Source organism: Hemitrygon akajei, chromosome 5 (assembly GCF_048418815.1).
Source record: "Hemitrygon akajei chromosome 5, sHemAka1.3, whole genome shotgun sequence".
NCBI lineage: Eukaryota > Metazoa > Chordata > Chondrichthyes > Myliobatiformes > Dasyatidae > Hemitrygon > Hemitrygon akajei.
The window spans coordinates 82,571,381-82,598,663 of NC_133128.1; the positions used below are offsets into that span (position 1 = coordinate 82,571,381).

General features: G+C 44.2%; 1 protein-coding gene across 6 annotated transcripts in view; it reads right to left on the bottom strand.

Moving 5' to 3' along the window:
• LOC140727918 (protein Shroom2-like) overlaps nt 1-27,283 on the bottom strand; it is a 238,621-nt gene that overhangs the window by 103,481 nt on the left and 107,857 nt on the right. For 4 of the 6 annotated variants that reach the window (XM_073045889.1, XM_073045898.1, XM_073045890.1 and 1 more), the window contains exon 2: nt 24,751-24,902. The exons of 1 other annotated variant lie outside the window; for it this stretch is intronic. In XM_073045889.1, coding sequence (XP_072901990.1) covers nt 24,751-24,902 — 152 coding nt within the window. Of the gene's footprint in view, nt 1-24,750; nt 24,903-27,283 lie in introns of those variants that run through there. One more of the 6 variants, XM_073045893.1, reaches the window with a different exon arrangement.

Genomic DNA, 27,283 nt, shown 5'->3' on the forward strand with positions numbered 1-27,283 from the left:
CACAGGGAAAATAAACTAAGTTTGTATTAAACTGTGGAAGACTTTGACATTGTAGCTGCATAAATTATCCCACTTGATTGGGAAACAGATGAGAATCAAAGGCCATGCAGATAGAGTCGCCACTAATAAACTGTTAATATCCCCCCTCTCCCGGGAATGTAAGTGTACAGAGGCCACTGTCCATTCCACTCTTTGAGATATCTGAGCCAACGTGGGCTCCACGTGAAAGTTATTACCCAGAGATTGTGAAATTTGCTACTCCATGAGGTGGTTGAGTTGCTTCAGCACGGATGTATTTAAAGATATATGATGGTAGAAACAAGGAGAGCAGTGGGTGCTTGGCTCACATGCAAGCAGCTTACTCTCTGAGAAACCCACAGATCATTCTAGGTAGAGGTCATCACAAGCTGGGGGTGTGGAGCAAAGGTTGATGTGGCCCTCTGCTCCTAGACTCCCCCACTATAGGAAAAGTCCTCACTACATCCACTCTATCTAGGCCTTTCAATATTGATTAGGTTTCATTGAGATCACCACTCCCCCCTTATTTTTCTAAAGTCCAGGCCCAGAACCATCAAATACTTCTCATATGTTAACCCTTTCATTCCAGAATCATTCTCGTGAACCTCTGCTAGACCCTCTCCAACACTAGCACATCCTTTCTTAGATAAGGAGCCCAAAACTGCTCACAATACTCCATGTGCAGTCTGACCAAAGCCTTATAAAGCCTCACATTACAGCCTTGCTTTTATATTCAAGTTCTTTCGAAATGAATGCCAACATTACATTTGCTTTCCTTACCACCGACTCAACCTGCAAGTTAATCCTGCACAAGGACTCCCAAGCCCCCTTGCACCTCTTATTTTGGAATCATCTCCATCTGGAAAATAGCCTACACCTCTATTCCTTCTACCAAAGTGCATGACCAAACACTTCCCTATTCCTTTTGCATCTTCTTTGCCCATCCTCACAAACTGTCTAAGTCCTTCCGTAGTCTCCCTGCTTTCTCACCGATACCTGCCCCTCCACCTATTTTTGTATGGACTGTAAACTTAGCCACAAAGCCATCAATTCCATCATTCAAATCATTGACATATAACGTGAAATGAAGTGGGCCCACCACCGACTCCTGTGGGACAACACTAGTCACCGGAAGCCAATCAGAAAAGGCCCTTTTATTCCCACTCCTTATTCCCAGTCAATCTTCTATCCATGCTAGTATCTTTCCTGTAATACCATGGGCTCTTATCTTGTTAAGCAGCCTCATATGCAACATCTTTCAAGGCCTTTCAAAAACCCACTGACTCTCCTTTGCCTATCCTGCTTGTTATTTTCTCAAAGAATTCCAACAGATTTGTCAGAAAAGATGTCCCCTTAAGGAAACCATGCTGACTTTGGCTTACTTTATCATATGCCTCCAAGTACTCTGAAACCTCATCCTTAATAGTGGACTCCAACATCTTCCCAACCTCCGATGTCAGGGTAACTGGCTTATAATTTCCTTAACTCTTCTCCCTACCTTCTTAAAGAGTGGAGTGACATTTGCAATTTTCCAGTCCTCTGGAACCATTCCAGAATCCAGTGATTCTTGAAGGATTATTACTAATGCCTCCAGAATATCTTCAAATACCTCTTTCAGAACACTGGCATGCAGCCCATCTGGTCCAGGTGACTTATCAATCTTCAGACCTTTCAACCTACCAAGCACCTTCTCCTCGGTAATAGCAACTGCACTCACTTCTGCCCGGATACTCTCAAATATCTGAGAGCATCAAGCTTTACAGAGCCAGCGACTCGGCTTCAATTCGCACTGCTGCCAGTAACGAGTTGTACATTCTCTCCGTAACTGTGTGGCTTTCCTCCGGGTGCTCCAGTTTCCTCCCGCAGTCCAAAGATGTAGCAGTTAGTTAATTGAATTGGTCATTGTGAATTGTTGTCTGATTAGGCTTGGATTATTTTGGGGGATTGCTGGGCAGTGTGGCTTGAAGGGCCTGTTCTATGCTGATCTCAATGTATAGATAGATTATCGATCTAGATGGATAGCTAAATAAATAATCTATCTAGATAGATATATATCCACCCCCTCTCTTTTGCTGTTTATATATCTGAAAAATATTTTGATATCCTGTTTTATATTATTAGCTAGCTTACCTTCATACTTTATCTTTCATCTCCTTATGGCTTTTTGGTTGGTTTGTTAAAAACTTTCCAACTCTAACTTCCCATTAATTGTTGCTGTACTATATGCCCTCTCTTTTGCTTTTATGCTGACTTTGACTTCCTTTGTTAGCCATGGTTGCCTCATCCTTCCTTTAGAATACTTTGTCATTGGGATGTATCCATCTTGCATCTTCTGAATTATCCCCAGAGAGTCCAGCCATTGCTGTTCTGCTGTCATCCCTGCTAATCAAATTTTGCCAGCTCCTCTCTATTCAAGTTCAAGTTTAATTCAAGTTCACACTTAATTATCATTCAACCATACTTGAATATAGCCAAATGAAATGTCTTTCCTCTGGAGCCAAGGGGCAAAACATATTACCAACAACACACAGCATATAGCACAAATAGCTACGGTTTCACAGAAACAACCACAAAGAGAAAGAATATATAGCGCAAGTGCCTCTGGCATGACTGACTTACAGAAAGTTGTACAGTACTGCTCCAGCTTGTTATTCCACTGAGTGAACACTTGAGGGCAGCACCAAGTGAGCACCAGAAAGCGGTACTGAGTGAACACTGGAGAGCAGCACCGACTGTAGGGGCCAGTCCCCAACCCAAGTATGGATTCCAGTCTGCCCTGCAGGCGCTCTCACACACTGCTTTGACGTCTCTTCTCCTGGTCGGCTGCCACATGCCTCAGCCAAGCCCTCACCATAACCAAGGCAAAGCAGTACCCCCTCCGTCGGTCCCACCAATAAACCAATGAACTGGACTTGCAATATTCTATGTTACTCATGTCCAAAAGTGTTTTGCGATCACAATAAAAGCATCCAAGACAACCACCTAGTCTGCGCACTGTCCAACAGTAGCTGACAAGTCCAGGCAAAAGCACAACAACGGTACACAATGAGTCCAACTCCATCACTATCGCGCAGCTCACTGACGGGACAGTCCTGCAGTACTTGATGTTCTTCGTTTCCAGCAGTGACTTTCAAACATACAAAAGATATACAAGATGAACAGCCACTCCTTGGATTGGACCCAGAGTGGTCGTGCATCAGAGGACGCTGCCATCTTACCAAAAGATGCCTCTGTAATGCCCTTTATTCCACTGACATATCTGACTTTAGCTTCTCCCTCTCAAACTGCAGGGTGAATTCTATCATATTATGATCACTGCCTCATAAGGGCACCTTTATCTGAAGCTTCCTAATTAAATCTGGTTCATTACACAACACCCAATCCAAAATTGTCTTTCCCCTAGTGGGTGCAACCACAAGCTGCTCTAAAAGTCATCTCGGAGACATTCTACAAATTCCCTCTCTTGGGATCCACTATCAACCTGACTTCCCCAATCAAACTGCACATTGAAATCCTCCATGACTAAAGTAAAATTGCTGTTATTACATGCCTTTTCCATTTCCCATTGTAATCTGTATCCCTCATCCTGGCCACTGTTCAGAGGCCCGTAAATAACTCCCATCAAACCTCCTTGCAGTTTCTTAACTCTACCCACAAGGATTGTACATCTTCCTATCCTAGGTCACCTTGTTCTAATGATTTGATTTCATTTTTACCAATAGAGCCATCTATCCCATCCTGCTTGCTGTATTCTCTTATAAACCTGCACTTATTTTCCTTACGTGCCAACCCAACTTTCCCTGTTGATTCTTTCTGACACTATCCTATACTGACTGGTAATTTACGCTTGCCATTTAGATGTGAGTGGAAACCAATTAGAGTAGGGATGTGCAAATTTTGTACTTGCAGCAAAGTTAGAGGTTAGGACTGAACCTGGTTTCTGAAGCGGTAAGCCTGCAACTCTGCCAACTTTGTTCCTTCTGTCTTTGAGCTCTGCCAGCCTTCAATGGCGAGCTGTGCCTTTGCCACGATGTTGATCCCCACCACAAACAAAAGCAATTCTTGCCGAGTGCGCACTGAGGTCACCTTGACAAACAAACCATCCCACACCAGCTAAAACACAATAAATTCCAACTAATCCAGGAAAAGCAACAGCAGCCATGTAGTTATCCTGCCAATGATGGTATGGTGGTGGAATTTAACTAGCAACCTACATATCAAACCCTGCAGTAACAAGTGCAACAAAACTCAATCGTTCAGGTCTACTGAATTCAATCACCACAGATGAAGAACTTGCACTTCTATTGCTTTGTACAACACAAAGATGCCCCAAAGCAGAAGCCAGATTATATACAAACAGTTGAGAATGACCAGATAATTCTTTTAATGATGCTGAATGAAGGACAATCATTTTGTTGGACTCCAGCAAAGATCGCCACATGATTCACCAAAGGGGGAAAAGTGTCTTTGGCCTAGCATCTTCCCTTGAGAGATGGAAGGCCAGAAAGTACTTGCCATAAAGTCTATGTGTTTAAACTCTGGACTGGGGTGTAGGGTCAGGTCCTTCTGATCAGAAACTCACTGAGTCCTGGCTACAAGCTGCCAATCGTAGTACATTCAACCAGTTCATTTTTTGTCTAACAGAGGAAGCAAACTGCCACACACAGAGCAGGCTCAGAATATGGCCACCTACTCAGATGCCAACTGACTCCTGTGCCGACAGAACATAGATGCCAAGGACCAGATTATGTCTTTAACTTAATGACATTATCCTGCAATTGTTCGAACAGAATCACAGATAGCTTACCAGAGAAGAAGGAAGCCTTTCTGCCCATTCTGCCAGGCAAAGAACAGCTAGTAGCCCAATCCCACATTCTTCAGTTATCTATGCTGTCAAGAATTGTCAGCAATTTGAATGTTTTGATGAGATCCCTCTCATTCTTCTAAAGTAGCCATGCAGGTCCCGGCACTGCAAACATTCTTTTAAATGCAATAAGCCCTGACAATCTACCGTCCCATCTCCATAGTGCAACTTCTGTTCTGAATGCTATTTGCTTACATTTATCGTTTGCACGACTTATTTCTTCCCTCTCTGCTCATTGTGTGTTTGATGATCTTTTTAATAATGGGTTGCTTTGTGTTCCTTTGTTTTGTGGCTGCCTGTAAGGAGATGAATCTCAAAGTCAATCTCAGTGAAGACATACTTTGATAACAAATGTACTTTGAACTTTTCATCCGTCTCCTGGATGCCCTGTTTGCTACACTCCCTTTAAATGCACCTGGCTCTGTTATCCACCCTAACAAGGGATCCATTTCTCACACTGTTTCTATGTATTTGATTTTGTAATCAAAACTCCCTGACCTTTAGCATAGCCTTGGCCAATGACACAAGCAGAAGGTGTGGGGAAGTATTTCACTTCAGAGGGCTAATTATGGTGCATTTAGGAAGGAACTTGGGAGCGTAAACTGGGAACAGATATACTCGGGGAAGTGTCCAACAGAAATGTGGAAGTTGTTTAGGGAGTACTTGCATGGAGTTCCGGATAGGTTTATCCCATTGAGGCATGGATAGGATGGTAGGGTGATGGAACCATGGTTGACAAGACAGGTGGAACATTTAGTCAAGAGGAAGAAGGAAGCACACTTAAGGTTTAGGAACCAAAGATCTCTCAGGGCTCTTGAGAGTTATAACATACCCAGGAAAGAGCTTAAAAAAGGACTTGCAGATAGGTGAACTAGAAGGGGACATGAGAAGGCCTTGGTGAGTAGGATTAAAGAAAACCCCAAAGCATTTTATACGTACATGAAGAATAGGAGGATAGCTGAAGGGTAGGACTGATCAAGGATAAAAAAGATATCATGTGCCTGGAGTCAGAGGAAGTAGTGGAGGGACTTAATGAATACTTTGCCTCAGTATTCACCTGTCACAGGGACCTTGACAAATGTGAGGTCAGTGAAGAACAGGCTGATTTGCTGGAACATGTTGAGGTTAAGGAAAAGGATGAGTTGGAAATTTTAAAAACTTTAAGGTAGACAAGTCCCTGGGGCCTGAAGAGAAATAACCCAGGTTACTATAGGAAGACAGGGAAGAGATTGCTACGCCACTGGAGATGATCTTCGCATCCTGTCTGGCCAGAGGAGTAGGACAAGAAGACTAGAGAGTGGCAAAAGTTATTCCTTTGTCCACGAAACGTAATAAGGAATTGTAGACCAGTGAGCTTCCTGACAGTCTCCTCCCCACCACCCTTCTCATAAGCAGCAGCATCAACCTCGACCCTCCCTCACCCCCACTCACACTGACCGCGCCCCCCCCCACAATGCGAGCAACATCAGAAGCCCCCCCCCCCCCCCAAAGAGACGTTGATACAGAGACCATCAAAACTACAGTCCATAAGCCAGGACTTCGAGATCTCAGTCAGTCAGTCTCTCTCTTGCTCTCCCCACTGAGGGAGAGAGGTCGCTTCTGCAACAATGAGAGCGGAGTCCAGCAAATCGCTCTTCCGACAGTCAGTCAGTCAGTCCCTCTCCCTCTCCCTCTCTCTCTCTCTCCCTCCCTCTCTCTCAGAGTGGGGAGGGGGCAGGGTGTTCAAACTCCGACTGCTGCCTTCTACATACCTACTCCCTCCTCCCTTAGCAAGATGCCATACGGTTAACCCTTACCCCTGGCCAGCTGTTCCTGCCTTGGGATTTACAAATGAAACAAGGCAGCAGACTGAAAGACTGCTGAGAAGGAAGGGATCTCCAGTGGGATATCGGGACTCCCATTGGGGTTCCACTGCCACCTTCCTCGGCTGTTGCCCGTTCACTGTAGGCAGCAGCTGACATTCACCCGCACCGCCCACTCCCTCTCTCTACACCAGACATAGGTGAGGGGCAGCGCTGGCGGCCAAACAGAACTTGCTGAAATTTTAAAGCACCGTTAAGTATCTTTAGTTGCTGGAATTCTGAAATAAAACCAAAAATTGCTAAAAAAAAAACTCAACTGGTCAGAGTGCAAAAAACAGAGTTTCCTTAGCTATTAACAGGGATGCAAGAGACACAAAATTCCGGAGGAGCTCAGTGGGTCAGGCAGCATCTATGGTGGGAATTGAACAGTTGACCTTTTGGGTTGAGACCCTTCATTGGGACTGTCTGTGGGTCTTGACCTGAAACCTGCTGGACCACAGGATAGGGAGTTTGTAGAGTGCCTACGGGATGCGTTCTTGGAACAGCTTGTACGAGAGCCGACCAGGGACAAGACTATTCTGGATTTAGTGTTATGTAATGAACAGGATTTGATAAGCAATCTTGCAGTAAGGGAGCCATTAGGAGGTAGTGATCATAATATGATTAAGTTTTTATCTGCAATTTGAGAAGGATAAGGGCAGCTCGGAGGTGTCAGTGTTGCAGATGAACAGGGGAAACTATGGAGCCATGAGGGAGGAGCTGGCCAAAGTTGACTGGACGGATAGCCTAGCAGAAAAGACAGTGGAACAGCAATGGCAGGTATTCTTGAGAATAATGCACAAGGTGCAAAATCAGTTCATCCCCCAGAGAAGGAAGAATTCAAGGGGGGGAAAGGGGCCACAGTGGTTGACAAAGGAAGTCAGAGATTGCATAGCATTAAAAAAAAGGAAGTATGACAGAGCTAAGGTGAGTGGGAGGACAGATGATTGGGAAGTTTTTAAGGAACAACAGAACTTAACTAAAAAGACAATACGGGGAGAAAAAAATGAGGAACGAATGCAAGCTAGCTAGGAATATAAAGGAAGATAGCAAAAGCTTTTTAGGTATGTGAAGAGAAAGAAGATAGTTAAGAACAATGTTGGGCCCTTGAAGAATGAATTGGGTGAAATTGTTATGGGAAACAGAGAAATGGCAGAAGAATTTAATGAGTACTTTAGATCTGTTTTCACTAAGGAAGACACAAGCAATCTCCCAGATGTATGGATGGGCCAAGGACATAGGGTAACAGAGGAAATGAAACAGATTGACATTAGGAAGGAAACGGTGTTGAGAAGACTGATGGGACTGAAGGCTGACAAATCCCCAGGTCCAGATGGTCTGCATCCTAGGGTACTAAAGGAGGTGGCCCTGGAAATTGTGGATGCATTGGTAATCATTTTCCAATGTTCCTTAGATTCAGGATCAGTTCCTGAGGATTGGAGAATGGCTAATGTTATCCCACTTTTTAAGAAAGGAGGGAGGGAGAAAACAGAGAACTATCGACCTGTCAGCCTGACATCGGTGGTGGGGAAGATGCTAGAGTCCATTATTAAGGATGAAATTGTGGCATATCTAGATAGCAGTGATAGGATTGGGCCGAGCCAGCATGGATTTACCAAGGGTAAATCATGCTTGACTAACCTGTTGGAGTTTTTCGAGGATGTAACCAGGAAGTTAGACGGGGGAGATCCAGTGGATGTAGTGTACCTCGAATTTTCAGAAGGCATTTGATAAGGTCCCACATAGGAGATTGGTGGGTAAAATCAAAGCTCAGGGCATCAGGGGGAAGACATTGACATGGATAGAAAACTGGTTGGCAGATAGAAAGCAAAGGGTAGCGGTGAATGGGTGTTTCTCGGAATGGCAGGTGGTGACTAGTGGGGTGCCACAGGGCTCGGTATTGGGACCACAGCTGTTTACAATTTACGTCAACGATTTGGATGAAGGCATTGAAAATAACATCAGCAAATTTGCTGATGATACTAAGCTGGGTGGCAGTGTGACATGTGATGAGGATGTTAGGAGAATTCAGGGTGACTTGGATAGGCTGGGTGAGTAGGCAGATACTTGGCAGATGGCGTTTAATGTGAATAAGTGTGAGGTTATCCACTTTGGGAGTAAGAACAGGAAGGCAGATTATTATCTGAATGGTGTAGAGTTAGGTAAGGGAGAAATACAAAGAGATCTTGGAGTCCTTGTTCATCAGTCACTGAAGGTGAAAGAGCAAGTGCAGCAGGCAGTGAAGAAGGCTAATGGAATGTTGGCCTTTATTACAAAGGGAATTGAGTACAAGAGCAAGGAAATCCTCTTGCATTTGTACAGAGCCCTGGTGAGACCACACCTGGAGTATTGTGTACAGTTTTGGTCTCCAGGGTTAAGGAAGGACATCCTGGCTGTAGAGGAAGTGCAGCGTAGATTCACGAGGTTAATTCCTGGGATGGCTGGACTGACTTACGCAGAGAGGTTAGAGAGACTGGGCTTGTACACGCTGGAATTAAGGAGATTGAGAGGGAATCTGATTTAAACATATAAGATTATTAAGGGATTGGACAAGATAGAGGCAGGAAATGTTCCAGATGCTGTGAGAGTCCAGTACCAGAGGGCATGGTTTGAGAATAAGGGGTAGGTCATTTAGGACAGAGTTAAGGAAAAACTTCTTCTCCCAGAGAGTTGTGGGGGTCTGGAATGCACTGCCTCAGAAGGTAGTGGAGGCCAATTCTCTGGCTGCTTTCAAGAAGGAGCTAGATAGGTATCTTATGGATAGGGGAATCAAGGGATATGGGGACAAGGCAGGAACTGGGTATTGATAGTAGTTGATCAGCCATGATCTCAAAATGGCGGTGCAGGCTCGAAGGGCCGAATGGTCTACTTCTGCACCTATTGTCTATTGTCTATCAACTGTCCACTTCCCTCCACAAATGCTGCCTGACCCGCAGAGTACCCCCAGCACCTGTGTATTGCGCCCTTAGTCACTAACCCTGATCACTTTCAGAAGACGTTGCCTAACCAGTATCTTTTTATTATGGCTGAATTCACCTCTTCCTGAGGCTGCCCTCGAGAATGGGGGAAGACTTGCTTCCACCCCAGTTCTATGGGTTGGGAGGCAGCCGAGGAATTCGGCACACGATCCGCAGACTGTGTGTGTGTTTGTCGCCTTTGGAGAGACTTGAACTCGGTACTTTCCCGACTGCGCCTCTGCCACTTTGTGTGGTCTCCCTGGAGCACGGCCCCTCAGGTCTGGCCCACCATTCAATGCGATTGTCTCTCCGAGGGCCCCACTTCACCTCCGTGCCAATTACTCTTCATCCCTACATTCGCCAACCTTTCAAAGGTTTATCAACTCTCCACCTCAAACACTTCCAGCAATCCAGCCACACCGATGGGGTCCCAGTAAACTGGAGTCAGATCAAAGCTCAGGGTACAGCAGCAGAAAATTTGCCAGGAGAAACTTGCAGGTTCAGCAGCATCAACCAGAGCAAAAGAATTGTTGACAGTTTCGGTCGAAACCCTGCGAACGGAGAGGCGGGATGAACAGTTTTATTTAAATTTCTGCTTTGCACTACTTATCTCAATCACATACATACATACACACCCTATAATTCAGTTTATTTGCTATATTATCATGTATTGCTGCCACAAAGTTCAAATTTCACTGCATATGCTGGTGATATTAAACCAGTATGAAGAAATGGGGAGCTCTGACAACCAGCATCTGTGCCTGCCTTCACTGAAACATTGCTCCCGAGATACGGGGAGCAATCTCAGTCAGTCTTCGACAAGGTGTCACACCTGACACTGCTTAGCAAGATAACAGCCCCCTGCTATTACAGGAAAGATACTAGCATGGATAGATTTGCTGACTGGCAGGAGGCAAAGAGTGGAATAAAAGGATCCTTTTCTGGTTGGCTGCCAGTGACTTGTGTTATGCAGGAGTTGGCGTTGGGACCGATTCTTTTCAAGTTATATGTCACGTTATTGGTGGAGGTGCACGCTCCTAGTGTTGAAAAAGCAGGCGGTCTGCAGAAGGACTTGCATTAGGAGAATGGGCAAAGAAGTGACAGGTGGAATACAGTGTCGGGAAGTTTGGTAGAAGGAATAAAAGCATAGGCTATTTTCTAAACAGGCAGAAAATTCAGAAACCAGAGGTGCTACGGGACTTGCGAGTCCTTGTGCAGGATTCCCCAAAGGTTAACTTGCAGGTTGCGTCAGCGGTAAAGAAGTCAAATGTAATGTTAGTATTCACTTCAAGAGGATTAGAATATAAAAACAAGGATGTAAGGCCGAGCTTTCCAAGGGTCTGGTCAGGCCACACATGGAGTATTGTGAGTAGTTTTGGGCCCATTATTTAAAAAAAAATGTGCTGGTATTGCAGACAGTCCAGAGGAGGTGCACGAGAATGATCCTGGGAATGAAAGGATTAACATATGAGGAGTGTTTGATGGCTCTGGGCCTGTACTCAAATATTGAAAGGCTTAGATACAGTGCATATGGAAAGGATGTTTCCCATAGTGGGTGAATCCAGGACCAAAGGGCACAGCCTCAGAGTAGAGAGATGCCCCTTTAAAACAGAGACAGGGAGGAATTCCTTTAGCCAGAGGGCAGTGTATCTGTGGATTTCATTGCCACAGACGGCAGTGGAGGCCAAGTTATTGTGACATTTAAAGCAGAGGTTTATAAATTCTTTATTAGTAAGGACGTCAAAGGTTATGGGAAGAATGGTGTTGAGGAGGGATAATTAATCAGGCATGATGGAATGGCAGAGCAGACTCAATGGGCCAAATGGCCTAACTCTGCTCCTATGTATGAATGAATGAAATTTTATTTTGGTCAGTACAAACATAACAAAAAACATCATTCTCCACAATGATTTCATAAAACAACAAAAACATAGATGTTCTTTAAAACAGACCGAAAGGCTGTGGGCTGAAGCTACAAGCTAATTATGTCTACCCCTCTTACTTATACAAAAACATATCTGGCATCGATCTTCACATCAAAACAGAATATTTCATACAACACACACAAAATGCTGGTGGAACACAGCAGGCCAGGCAGCATCTATAGGGAGAAGCACTGTCGACGTTTCGGGCCAAGACCCTTCATCAGGACTCACTGAAAGGAAAGATACTAAGAGATTTGAAAGTAGTGGGGGGGAGGGGGAAATGCAAAATGATAGGAGAAGACCGGAGGGGGTGGGATGAAGCTGAGAGCTGGAAAAGTGATTGGCGAAAGTGATACAGAGCTGGAAAAGGGAAAGGATCATGGGACGTGAGTCCTCGGGAGAAAGAAAGGGGGAGGGGAGCACCAGAGGGAGATGGAGAACAGGCAGAGTGATAGGCAGAGAGAGAGAAAAAAAAAACAAACAACTAAATATGTCAGGGATGGGGTAAGAAGGGGAGGAGGGGCATTAACAGAAGTTAGAGAAGTCAATGTTCATGCCATCAGGTTGGAGGCTACCCAGCCGGTATATAAGGTGTTGTTCCTCCAACCTGAGTGTGGCTTCATCTTGACAGTAGAGGAGGCAATGGATAGACATATCAGAATGGGAATGGGAAAGAATATTTCATAATCTTTTAACACAAAAATCCAATTCCAAATATCATTTATTTACATTACTCCCATTCATCTTAAATCATGTATTTTATATTTGTTCATTAAATTATTTTTAAATAATTTTTTAAACTTGTTAAGTGTGGTGCATGTTTTTAAGTTCTCACTACAACTGTTCCACAGATTCACCCCTCTAACTGAAATACAATGATCTTTTACATTTGTTCTTATCCTTTGTTTTTGAAATATACGTGTTCCTCTCAAATCATGTTGACTTTCTCTTATTTTAAACAACTGCTCCTGTGTCTTATGGTCTTATGAAAATTGAGCCCCACACACCCCATAAGTATACACACACGCACACACACTTTTTTCAAGGACTCACCTTGGACATTTATTGTCTGGTAGATGGGGAGGGGGAAGGGGCAGTGTGGATCTACGGGAGAAGATCGGAGGGGACTTTTGTTTCACAGATTTTCGGTGGAGGTCTTGACCTCTCCTGATTTCTTCCTGAATGGGCTGTGTTGAAGGATTTTAACTCAGAATGCGCACAAGTGATTGAGGCCGGACGGAGTGAGTTTGGTTGTGCAATGGAGTTAACTTGGTTTTCACGGTGGTGCAGTGAGGAGGACTGAGTAAGGGCTGCTGCAATGAAGCAGACTGCGATCAAGTCTGAGTGGACCTATTGCATCATTATGAGCAGATGAATAATGGCAAAAAGAATTGAAGTCAGCCACAAGCGAGCCCTGTACAATCCTCTTGGCTGATGGGTTTAGAAAGGCCCTCATATACTTTCTACCTTTTCCTGAATTTATCACGCATTGTGTGGATCAGGAAGGGTTGCAGTTTATCTCATGCATCAGGATCTGTGGGAGACACAGAGCTGAGTCATGATGGAAAGGACAGGCGTCTCAGAGCCTGGCAGGAAATGGAGAAACCCAACTCCAACACTGACAGGGAGACACAGGAAACTGCACATGCTGGGATCCAGAGCAACGACCAACCTGCTGAAGGAACTCAGCGGAGTGATCACCATCTGTGTGTTCGGGGGGAGGGAGGGGTATTGTCAACAACTCCTTTCCTCCCACCGGATACTCCTCAGCCTACCAAAGTCCTTCAGCAGATTGCTCATTGCTCCAATGTGGAAATGCTTGGAGAATGGTCCTGCCACAATCAGCTCTCTATTTGCCAGAGAAAAAGTACAAAGCCTCCTGGCTATACTGTCTATCCAGTTACTGGTACCTGGCAAACTGGGTCATTATCCAAGGAACCAATAATTGGAACTGGTTTGTTATTGCCACGTACATCAAGACACAGTGAAACACTTCAGTTTTGCATTGCATCCGTACAGATAATTTTTTAAACCAATAGTTAGTACAAAGGGAAAGCAATAACAGAACGTAGAATTGAGTGCTGCAATTACAGAGAGACAATAGACAATAGGTGCAGAAGTAGACCATTCGGCCCTTCGAGCCTGCACCGCCATTTTGAGATCATGGCTGATCATCTACCATCAATACCCGGTTCCTGCCTTGTCCCCATATCCCTTCATTCCCCTATCCATAAGATACCTATCTAGCTCCTTCTTGAAAGCATCCAGAGAATTGGCCTCCACTGCCTTCCAAGGCAGTGGATTCCAGACCCCCACAACTCTCTGGGAGAAGAAGTTTTTCCTTAACTCTGTCCTAAATGACCTACCCCTTATTCTCAAACCATGCCCTCTGGTACTGGATTCTCCCAGCATCTGGAACATATTTCCTGCCTCTATCTTGTCCAATCCCTTAATAATCTTATATGCTGCAATCAGATCCCCTCTCAGTCTCAATTCCAACGTGTACAAGCCCAGTCTCTCTAACCTCTCTGCGTAAAGACAGTCCAGACATCCCAGGAATTAACCTCATGATTCTACGCTGCACTTCCTCTACAGCCAGGATGTCCTTCCTTAACCCTGGAGACCAAAACTGTACACAATACTCCAGGTGTGGTCTCACCAGGGCTCTGTACAAATGCAAGAGGATTTCCTTGCTCTTGTACTCAATTCCCTTTGTAATAAAGGCCAACATTCCATTAGCCTTCTTCACTGCCTGCTGCACTTGCACTTGCACAGAGAGAGTGCAGTGCAGGTAGACTATGTGATACAAAGGCCACATTGAGGTAAATTACAAGATCGAGAGCTCATTTTCATTGTACAGGAAATCCATTCTAGAATTATTCAAGGGCGCTTAAGGGGTAGGTTCTGCATCTCAGCACAGTGTTACCAGGTATCTCAGAACAAGCTAATTAGCACAGCTACACCAACTAGGTTTCAAAGTTGACCTAGTTCTTTTTAAGCAGTTAGTTCCATTCTTTGCTTTCCAGATGAGCTGTTAGTGAAGACTTGCCTGTTGTACTTAAATTTATATTTTGAAAAAAAGTTGAAACAAGTGCAAAAGCGCTGTTTGCCCAATTTGAGCGCTGGGCCAGATTGAAATGTCAGGGTGTTGGGATCGAAGGAGAGGGTTCAGCTCACTGTTCACGAGATTTACTCTGAGGCCGTGGCCTGCAACTAACAGGCTCCTTGATCAGCTGTGACCAGCCTCATGGCTGTGAACTCACTTTCACAAACTTCAGTTCTGAATGTTATTTACTTACTTCTATTGTTTGCACAATTTGTTTTTTTTCTGCACATTCAGAGTTTGGTGGTGTTTTTAAATGGGGTTCTATTGGAATTCTTCGTACATAATATACATACATACTTTGATAATACATGTATTTTGAACTCTGAACTTTGAAAATTACACTTATTTAATTTTTTTCTACTTGCACCTGGTCTTCCCAACCAGCAGATGGCAGTGTGGTGCTTGTGACACCTGATTAATTATGGGCTGGGAAATGGTCATTCCAAAAACACCCTCCTATTCACTGCTGCTCAAATTTTAATGATTAAAACTTCTGGAAACAAGACCACAAACAATCCCAATGACTAAAATCTTCCAATCCCGTAACATCAATTACATCAAAGTGCAGGGGATGCGAGCCCACAGGGACTTGAGCTCCAGCAAACCAAAATAAAATCAAAGTTCCTTATGCCCGTTGAGTGACCTTACCGTGGCTCTTACTACACAACTGCAGGCTTCAGGGAGGTGCATCACCACCTCAAGGCAATACCCATGTCCCAGCAACGATCTCAAAAACAGGTCAAGCCTGCCCAATCAGAACTTCAAAACAGTCTGGATTTCGCCGGAGGAGCTTCAATTCAGATCCTGACTCACTACTAATCTGATAGTGAAAACGCTTTAGAGGTGGTGGAAATCATATTGTAGAATCCATCAAATGTGGAAGCAGTAGGGGGGTAGGGGGTGGGTAAGGTGAGGACAAAAGGTATCCTATCCTTGCTCTACCAGAGGTGAAAGGATTTGAGAGCAGAAGTCCAGGAAATTGATGGGACACAGTTATAGCCAATAACCATGGTGAAGGGAAAGGTGCAGTTAAGGAGAAAAGGACATTTCATAGGCACAGGTATGGAAAGGCTCGTCATCAGAGTAGATACGATGGATATATACTGTAGAAACTGGGAGAAGAGAGACTGGGTAGGAGCTGTAGCTGAGGTAGCCTTGGAAGTCTGGAAGCCTGTAGTAGATAATGGATATCCTACTTCATCCCTAGTTCCATCTGGAACTCTCAGCTCAACAGTTTGATGACATGTAGTCTCCCATTTTATGGAAAAGTAGTTCATTTCCAAACAGAAATGAGACATCTCTCTCCCAGGACAACTACTCCAGTTTTACCCTGCCTTTGAAACTGACAGAGAGATCTTCAAACATTTTACTCTGATGTTCTTACGGGGTAATTATTTGTACAACCGCAAAAGTTAATTCTATACAGTGCAAAGGTCCAGAAACATCACTTTACTTAGTAAGCCTGAAAGATTTTACCCTGAAAAACAAAATTAGTTGGCAGACACACAACTGAATGAGAACAAGAACTTTATGCTTAGTAATTTCATCACAGTTGGTACATTACAAAGCAGAGTCAGCACATTGTACTATGCCTCTACTAAAATTCATTCTATTAACTTCATTGTCATTGAGACATACGGCTCAGAAATGGTCCCTTCAGCCTAACTGGTCCATGCCACCCAAGATGGGACTACTTTAGATGGGAAAAGGCCCAGGTCCTAAACCTTTCCTATCCATGCACCAGTCCAAGTACATTATAAATATTATTAATGCACCCTTAATATTTTGTAAATCTAAAACATAAAAATCACTCAAATAAAAACAAGGAGCCGGGAGATAATTTGTGTAATTTTGCACTCAGCAAAATTACTATTTCTTTCTCATTGGTTACTCCATATACTTTAAAATTCTGCTCATTCTATTCAATATACAAAATCCAGTTATCTGTTACACAATCAAACGGGTCAATCTTTCCAACATAGCCAGCCATTTCTGCTATTTTTTAAATGGTTATTATCAGCCGGTACTCAATGCTTATGAAGCTGTGAAGTGCTCCATTTTCTGCCTTTTTGTTAACTCGACCATCTCCAACTCCTTTTTTCAAGCACATGCTGCAATGTTTATTTTACTCAACCATTTCTTGCTGTGTATTTTTAATACAAATGACTCACTGCACTTCAACAGATAGGCAGTCATCAAAAGTCAGTGTTAAAAATACCTCTTCGCCACTGTTATGCTTTGTAACTCTAAAACATGCAACTAATTGAAATAAGAGCAAGGAGCCAGGAGATAACTCGTGTGCATTCATTTTTACTTGAAGTGAAATGTACACGTGTAACGTGGTAGCACGATGACGAATGCCATTCACGTGCTTTTACATAAAGTATAACCTGTAATGAAGCATTTAAATGAACAAGAATGCTTAATCAAACAAATATATGCAGTATTATTCAAATATCACAGAAATATTAAATACACAACAGTATAACCATATAACAATATAGCACGGAAACAGGCCATCTCGGCCCTTCTAGTCCGTGCCGAACGCTTACTCTCACCTAGTCCCACCGACCTGTACTCAGCCCATAACCATCCATTCCTTTCCTGTCCATATACCTATCCAATTTTGCTTTAAATGACAATACCGAACCTGCCTCTACCACTTCTACTGGAAGCTCATTCCGCACAGCTACCACTCTCTGAGTAAAGAAGTTCCCACTCGTGTTACCCCTAAACCTTTGCCCCTTAACTCTCAACTCATGTCCTCTTGTTTGAATCTCCCGTACACTCAAAGGAAAAAGCCTATTCACGTCAACTCTATCCATCCCCCTCATAATTTTAAATACCTCTATCAAGTCCCCCCCTCAACCTTCTACGCTCCAAAGAATGAAGACCTAACTTGTTCAGCCTTTCCCTGTAACTTAGGTGCTGAAACCCAGGTAACATTCTAGTAAATCTTCTCTGTACTCTCTCTAGTTTGTTGACATCTTTCCTATAATTCGGTTACCAGAACTGCACACAATATTCCAAATCCGGCCTTACCAATGCCTTGTTCAATTTTAACATTACATCCCAACTCCTATACTCAATGCTCTGATTTATAAAGGTCAACATACCAAAAGCTTTCTTCACCACCCTATCCACATGAGATTCCGCCTTCAGGGAACTATGCACCATTATTCCTAGATCACTCTGTTCTACTGCATTCTTCAATGCCCTACCGTTTACCATGTATGTCCTATTTGGATTATTCCTACCAAAATGTAGCACCTCACACTTATCAGCACTAAACTCCATCTGCCATCTTTCAGCCCACTCTTCTAACTGGCCTAAATCTCTCTGCAAGCTTTGAAAACCTACTTCATTATCCACAACGCCACCTATCTTAGTATCATCTGCATACTTCCTAATCCAATTTACCACCCCATCATCCAGATCATTAATGTATATGACAAACAACATTGGACCCAGCACAGATCCCTAAGGCACACCACTATCTACCAGAGGATCAAAGTTAAGAGGCAAAGCACAACGCACTGATTCTACTTCATAAGGTACAAATGCAAAATACTGCAGATGACAGAAATCTGAAATAAAGCCCAGGGAATGGTGAATATACTCTGCAAATCATAACAGCATCTGACAGAGAAACTGTGAACACTTCAAACGGAAGGTCGTCAACTTGAAACAAGATGTTGATTTTCTCCCCAAAGATATGGCCTAACCTGTTGATCATTTCCACCATTTTGTGTTTTTATTTTAACGTAAAGTTCTACTCTCATTAATCCCTCTCAGAAGAGGTAACTATCTCAATTAAGTCACTTTCCCTTCAAACTCTTGTGCGTAGAGGTCAACCATACTGTCCTATACTGTATATCGTTTGGATACAGAGACTACATCTGCACACAGTAATCTCATCTCAAACGTGAGCACAATTTCTGGAAGGTTTTTTTGCTGTTGCTTTACAACCTCCTTAAGGGCTGACACACCATTTGCTTGCCTACCTGCATGTTTACATTCTCGCTCTCTTGTGATCCCCATCCTTTGATATATCAATAACAGTTTCTCACCATTTGGAGAAACACGTCTTTTAGTTCCACTCCTTGCAACAGAGCATTTAGGTTTTTCCTCCCATTATAACCGGCCACCGCAGACCCACTGCCTTTCACAGCTACGTGTACTGTACATCGACATAGGCACAGCACCTTGGAAAGTAGAGCCATTCAGCCTGGGTTCAGTCCTGACCTCAGGCGCAGTTCTGCATGCAGGATCCCAGTGAGTGTACGGGTTCCCTCCCACGTCCCAGCGGCATGAGGGGTTGGCAGGTTAATTGGCCCACGTGCTCTACAAATGTGATTGAAACTGAGGAGAGTCAGTGGGACTGCAGGGGAGATAGGAGACAGAGTAAGTTAGTGGTGAATGCTAAAACTCCATGAGCTGCCATAGACGCAATGGTTTCCTTCCATGCCTTGTGGGATAGTCAATCCAGGACCCTTTCAGTCAAGTGATCAATGCAAATCGTATTAGTTCAGTGAGCAGCACTGGCAGCTCACCAGCAATAACTCATCAACTTGAAATCAAAATGTTCATTCCTGCAGATCAACCCTCAGTCCTTCCCCACTCTCACCTCATGATTTTCCTTATCAACACAAAAACACGTCCCTTTCTACTGAAGAAGGTATCGTGTAAGTGGGAAGGGAAATTTAAAGATTTAAACTATGCTGGGGTCAGGAAGGGTGAATATGTCGCCCCGGTTTGCAAGTGGCATTGAGAAGCTTTAAACAAAATGCAAACAATTGCAAACTGTGACGTCCCCACAATTTAAAGACACATTTCCTTATGAACAGAAGGAAACCATTCAACCCATTGAGTTGGTGCTGGCTCTCAGAAGAACCCCATCAGTTCCCTACCCCCATTTATCTGCTAAGCACATTCTAACTCCAGCCTGAGCGACCTACCTCTCGCCCAGTGGTAACTTACAACAGCCAGTCAACCCATCAGCACATCATTGGGATGTGCAAGGAGACCTGAGCATGCCAAAGAAACCTGCACAGTCCCAGAAGAAAACAGAGAGACTTTACTGATCCCGAGGGAAATTGGGTTTCATTACAGTCGCACCAACCAAGAATAGTGTAGAAATATAGCAATATAAAACCATAAATAATTAAATAGTAATAAGTAAATTATTCCAAGTGGAAATAAGTCCAGGACCAGCCTATTGGCTCAGGGTGTCTGACACTCCGAGGGAAGAGTTGTAAAGTTTGATGGCCACAGGCAGGAATGACTTCCTATGACACTCAGTGTTACATCTCGGTGGAATGAGTCTCCGGCTGAACGTACTCCTGTGCCTAACCAGTACATTATGGAGTGGATGGGAGACATTGTCCAAGATTGAACAGCATCCTCTTTTCAGACACCACCGTCAGAGAGTCCAGTTCCACCCCTACAACATCACTGGCCTTACGAATGAGTTTGTTGATTCTGTTGGTGTCTGCTACCCTCAGCCTGCTGCCCCAGCACACAAGAGCAAACATTATAGCACTGGCCACCACAGCCTCATAGAAACATCCTCAGCATCGTCCGGCAGATGTTAAAAGGGTCTCAGTCTCCTCAGGAAGTAGAGACGGCTCTGACCTTTCTTGTAGACAGCCTCAGTGTTCTTTAACCGGTCCAGTTTATTGTCAATTCGTATCCCCAGGTATTTGTAATCCTCCACCATGTCCACACTGAACCCTTGGACAAGCAAACTCCACACGTAATGGCGGAGAGCAGGATCGAATCTGAGTCACTGGTGCTGTGAAACAGCAGCCCTACCCACTGCACTGGATTGGATTGGCCCTTGATCCAGGGAAGTATTTTCTTGAACAAACACAGTAGTGTTTAGTAATAATGTTCTTGAATGAGCTAGCCCCATTGTTCAATCTCTCATCTCTGACTTTCACCCTTCTCTAAGTTATCCAGCTGGCCCAATTCCTCCCAAAGACTCCCCCTTCTCCATTCCATTTCCCCCCAGCCTCCTCCCATGTGTTCCAAGCTCCTTTCAAACGGACAGTCATGAGGGCTCAGGGTCAGGAACCACGATGTCACGTCACCACTACCTCAGTGCGGCACTCCCACGGTGACGTTCACGCACCGGACTGTGACAACCACGGGTTTTGCCCACACTCCAATACTTGGTTTCAGCACAGCCATCTCCCCAGCCTCTTCGTTTTGCACAATGCATCACATGCCATGGGGATACAGCCTTCCCATCACACCTGTTTTAATTAGATCCTATTTTGAAAAGAACCCTGCCTCGGTGAATGTACTTTCCAACACTTTGCATGGTTTAAACTCCCCGTTTCCATAGTTTTCAGCCTTCATGTCATTCTTGGCAATGAAAGTCAGTGCAATTTTTGACCAGTGGACACCACCATCCTGCCCAATAACACCTCCACCCAGTTTAGTGACAAGAGCCCCTTAAGGCAGCCTAACTTTGCTCCCACAGCCCATCACTTCTTCTCCTTCCTAACAATCAGCTTCCATTCTGAAATGTTCGACTCGCCCCAGCGTCAACAACCCCCCCAAAGGGGAAGGAAGTAACAGGTTTATTTGGCCTCTGTGCAATATCACCTGGAGAGGGTTTGCCTCCTGGTGCATTGAGGGCACTAACTTTGAAAGCCCCACCAGCTCTGTGACATAAAGATTCCACTTGGATAACCCCCCCCCCCAGATGAAACAGGTCAACCTGAAACATTGACTGTCCACTTCTGTCCATAGATGCTGCCTGAACCGCCAAGTTCCTCCAATACCTTCCGTGTTAACCCTTCAGTTGACAACCTTTATAGGTTTCTGATCATTACTGAATTGTTTTCTGTTTGCTAATTAGGTATTTCCTACATTCCAACTGTGATCACATTACTCTAGAGCACTGCTGGATGTCAAACACTTCGGACTTGTGAAAGGCACAAATCCCTCTCTTTTCTTCTACTTTCCACGAGGTGTTTAACCCTCTCGAGAGAATATCTCTTTGAAAACCGCATGCTCACCATTTGATCCTCAAGTAATGTTTTGAAACACATTTGTCATCAGATGATTGTGGACATTTCAGGAATCATCAAACATGATAAATTATTGGGAAATGTCCCAAAATCGAGTCAAAATCCAGAGCAAAGCATTGTACTGGAGTGCATAAAATCACTGGGGACTTATGTAGCCTGTAAAATAACGGGCTTAAAACGGCAGTATCAAGATGCCGCTGTTCATCAAGTGAGGACAATGGGTGGGAAAATAATTATTGACATAGAATATTTCTGGAACGAAGGGACTGGTAGCAAGGTTGATGTTTATTGGCCATGTCTAGTTACCCTTAGGTGGTCGCAAGCCATCTTTGTGAATATGTGGCTCACTTTAGATGTTCCCGTAGAAATTCCATTCTAATCCAGTCACAATCATGGATCAAGGGAACATTCCCATCAAGATGAGAGTGCACCTAACAATTCCACGCTCTGCAGATCTGCAAAGCCTTTTCCAAATAGCTTCACTGCATAGCTCGCAATGTGACACCCAAGTTGAAAACTGTTCCCTCCCGTAACACAATATCGTGCACTTCATTTAGGATCCATTCCACTTTTATAAAGGTGCATGGCATATCGTCCATGAATGATTTACAAGAAGGCCCATAACAAAGCAGGGCCTTTCAAAGCAATCACCAGAAAGAAAGGAAGACTGGAAGCCAACACCTCAGCACTCCACTGAATCTATGCACTAAAGCTACGGGACTGGGTCCGTGACCAACCACAAACTGAGGCAGGTACATGCATTAATGTGGTACCATCTCAGCCTCAAACACACCTGAGCATTGTATAGCCGACGAAAGGGTCTTTTACCAGCACTGTGATGTTGGAGCCAGGTCAAAGCTCAGTCCACAAACGACATGGCAACAGCTGGGCCATTCATTCAATGATGTCCAGTGAGAAATAAATTGCGTCCTTGATTCAACACCCTACTCTTCTTCAAAAGAGTATTATGAAATGGTTTATTCCCAACATTACATCTAAAAGGTGGAATGTCGATCAATACAACAGTCCCTCAGTAATGTCCAATCTAAACTACCGTAGATTCCGGATTATAAGCCGCTACTTTTTTCCCACATTTTGAACAGCTTTGAACTCTGCGGCCTATAATCCAGAGCGGCTAATACATGGTTTTTTTTCATGCCGCCTCGTAAACATTTTGCCTCGTAACAGTAGACCAATAAAATTGATGAGTAGTTCACAGAGGTCCAATGAAATTGTACGATAAATCAAGCGCACTTTCACAATTAAATTATTGTAAATCAGTCATTTGTACTCACCCTCATCAACATGGAAAATACTCGAAGAAAAGCAAGACCCGAGCGCGTCAGACCCGATTAGACCCGATCGCATTACGCAAGCGCGTCAGACCCGAGCGAAAACGCTGCTTTTAAGTTAAAGTCGATCAATAACTTTTCCTGGTAGGCTGCAGTATATATATTTTTACCAGTCGCTAGGAGATATTGGAATGTTGTTCGTGCTGTTCAGTAAAAAAGTATATGCAACGTAATTTGTGTTACCGATACGTATGTATATTTAAAAGTAGTGGTGCGGCCTAAAATCCGGTGCGGCCTTTACAATTAAAAAATTGATTTTATTTCTAAAATTAGAGCCTGCGGCTTTTAATCAGGTGCGCTCTGTAGTCCGGAATCTACGGTACATACTCAAGTCTCTAGAGTCAGACTTGAACCAATGATTTCTTCTTTATTAGTAGGAGCTTAAATTTCCCATGAGGCCATTTTGAAGCAGCACTGGATGTAATTGTCAATACCCCAGCCAATGTTTACCTCTCAATCCCCATTACTAAAATACCTTACCTGGTCTCCAACACACTTTTGTTATGGGAGCTTAGTGAGTACATGTGGGTCTCTGTGAGTCCCACTTTATAATGTTCTCCATACTTCAAAAGTACTTCCTTGGCTGTAAAGTGCTTGGAACATCCAGAAAAAAAGACACATTATAAACACAAGGCTTTTTGCCTCAGCAGCATGTTGTGTAAAACAAAATCATTCATCTCCTCTCCTGTCTGGTTCTTTTTACAGCTATCTTAAATTGTTGCTAGATTTCCTACCCAAAAATCCATCTGAGAAGATGTCTCTCCTTAATCAAAACAGCGAGTTGTTATGTCTCCCCTCTTGCTGTGAAATGGGAACATCTCTTTCTCCCTTATTGGGGGGGGGGGGAAGAGGGAGAGGGGAGGGGGAGGGGGGAGAGGGCGAAAGGGGGGAGAGAGGGAGGGGAGGGAGGGGAGGGAGGGGGAGAGAGGGGGAGCGGGGAGAGAGAGAGGGAGAGGGAGCAGCTGTAGTATGTCGAATACCGGGTGAACGAGTAGTCTTTGGGGTACTGCAAGTCTGTGTTTTTATTGATGCTTTGCTGCACACTTGAGTGCTCGGTGGGGGGTGCTAATGTTTTTTTGCTGGTGGGGGGGGTCGTTGCCTTGCTGCTGTTTGTGCGTGGGAGGGGGGTGCTTTGGGGTTCTAACGTTTAACTGTCATTCATTCTTTTGGGCACTCCCCTGTTTTCGTGGATGTTTGAGAAGAAAAAGAATTTCGGGATGTATATTGTATACATTTCTCTGACATTAAAGGTACCGATTGCTACCTATAATTATTATACCTCTTAAAAAAATCCCCTGTACCTTCATCAATTTAAGGAAAGCCACTACTATTTTCTACAAATGTTTCACACCATATTGTGGGATGGATTTTCATGTTCCATTTTCCATCATGTCAGTTTCTCGCCAGAAAGGCGTTAAGTTTGTTTTTGAGTTATATTTGTGAAGAGCTTAAACCACCAGTCTCAAATTCAGAAGCTACCTTCAAAACTCAAAGATTGCTTAGAGTTTTGGAACCATTAAAATGGCCTTTCCACCTGGTGATTGGTTCCAGCAGTTTTCACTTTGAACTCATCCCCAGCCTCTTCAGCTAGGACTGTCGAAAATGAGCAGTGAACGTCATTCCCCCAGGCTCTGTTTCATGCCTCACCTCCTCACCACCATCTTCAGCACTCGATGCGACCCCTTCACAAGGCAAATGGCCTCTTGCCTGAAGCCAGTCAGGACCACGTCGTTGATGCTGACCAACTCATCTCCGACCTGAAGCTTCCCTGCTGCAGCCGCTTTGCTTCCTTCTTCAATCTGTGACGACATTAAAGACAGAGAATGAGCAAACGAAGAATTTCACCTCTCCTCAAACCAGTCTGCTTATCCAAAACTAGAAATGCACTTGCTGGTGGACATTTTCAATAGAGAATTGGATGAAAAGGTGCTCTTCCTGAGGCTCCAGTGAGTAGAGCAGAAGAGCCACTAGCAGCCTGACTCATTTGGGAAGTGCCTTGTGCCTGCCTTCTCCCTCCTCCCTCCCGCAGACTGCAAACACAGCGAGTTTGAATTTCTGACCAATATTTATAATGCAAGACTGACGTCCTCATTGGAAGCTGTTTCAACACCTTCAACTAAAAGAAAAATCAGCAACAGGAGAACAATGTGTAAACACAAAGTACTCTGCAGATGCTGGGGTCAAAGCAACACATACAACACGCTGGAGGAACTCAGCAGGTTGGGCATCATCCGTGCAAATGAGCAGTCAACGTTTCCAGCTGAGACCCTTCGTCAGGACTGAAGAGGGAGGGGGCAGGGGCCCTATAAAGAAGGTGGGGGGAGGGTGGGAAGGAGAAGGTTGTACGTGTTGCAATGTGTAAACATGTCAGCCCCGCACTGATTGAACTAAGAAAAAAAACAAAGAAAAGCACCTTCCATTCTATCAGGAACAAAGCCGATATATTGAATATTACCACGATTTGCTATGGGTAGTTTGTGATTTGGGGATTTATTCAGAAATACAAGTACAAACATCCTTTCTCGTTTGCAGCTTCTTCCTGGTGTCTGGCAGTGCAATCAAAATGTAAACTGACTAGCGTGTGCAGTTGTATATCCGCCATTCCTGACACGAGGTGTGACAAAGCACTTTACAAACAGTGAAACAGCTGTGTAATAAATGCAACAGAGGTGGAATTTTCAACTGGAAAGGCAGAAACAGCATCTTCTGCTGCCACAGTTCACGCAGTAAATTTTAGATCCAGCCACTACGTTGGAAATGTGACAAATCATTGCAAGCTACCATGAGGAAAGGAACTGGGTAACCTGTTTCACCAGTAGCGGCTGTAAGACGTCCTACAGAGGGCAGGAAAACTCCCTGGCTCTTCTCCGTGGGAGAGCAGATTTATACAGAATCGAGCATCCATATACGACGGAAGGTACAATGGAAACACAGCACAGCATTGCTCAGAACTGTGCAGAAACATCAGGGAAGACGCCGAGATGACTTTGAGAAGACCGTTATTTGCCTCCAAACCAGAACAGATGGTTTGCTCGTTGCAGGGTTAGTACTGTGGGACTTTAGAGTGTGCAGAACGTTACTGCATTTCCCATATGTCAACTCCGCAAGCTAAGGTTTCACTGGCTGTAAAGAGTTCAGTGATTCCCTCATTAAATGAAAGCTCAAAGTACATTTATTATCAAAAAAAAGTCTACTTTATACAACTTTGAGATTTGTCTCCTTAACGGGCAGCCACAGAAAAACCAATAGAACCCATTAAAACAAAAGAAGATCGTCAAACAGCCGAAGTATAGAGAGAAAAAAGACAAATCATGCAAAGGGGATACTACACAAACACAGGCTCTAACCATTTTGCTCTGTGAATATGGTGACAGACATCAGGAGGAAGGTGTGTACACGCACATTTACATTACTTTCCCAAGTTCAACAGTATCAAGCAAATGGAGAAATGTGCCTGCATCATCTCCATTATAAAGTCATACAGCACAAAAACAGGCCCTTCAGCCCATCGAGTCTGTACCGACAATCAACAACCCCTTTATCATCAATTCTGCATCAATCCTGCTTTTTTTCCAACCCTGCCCACATTCCCATCAATTCCCCCGTGTTCTACCCCCCCCCCTCCACACCAGGGTCAAATTACAGTGGTTTCCAAACTCACCAAGCAGCATATCTTTGGGTTGTGGAAGGAAGCTGCAGTATGTGGCCAAAACTCACCCAGTCACGGGGAGAACGTACAAACTCCACACAGTGAACCAGGGTGCCTGGACCTGTGAGGTAGCAGCTCTACCAGCCGTAGTGCTCTTCATGCAGGTCCTTCCTCAAACAGCAAACCACCATCCCTGGAACCAGCCCACAAATCATTGCTGCACACTTTCTATAGCAACCCTATTGTTTTTCCAAGAATAAGACTGGCCCCTTAACCAAGTACCAGCCACTCCAACTAGTTGGAACCTCTCAACCTTTCACCTACTTCAGCTCTTCAGTTCCCTGGAAAGCACAAGGTCCAAGACAGATGCAAGTGCCGGATGTCTACTAAACCTTTCGCGACCTCTGGAAAACATCTCCAAGTAATTCAGACTCCTGAATTGTTTAAACAGCGACTTGTCAACAATGTTCAAAGAATCAGAGGAATTTTACAACAGAGTAAAGATATCTTGTCTCTGGAACTGTGGAGCCT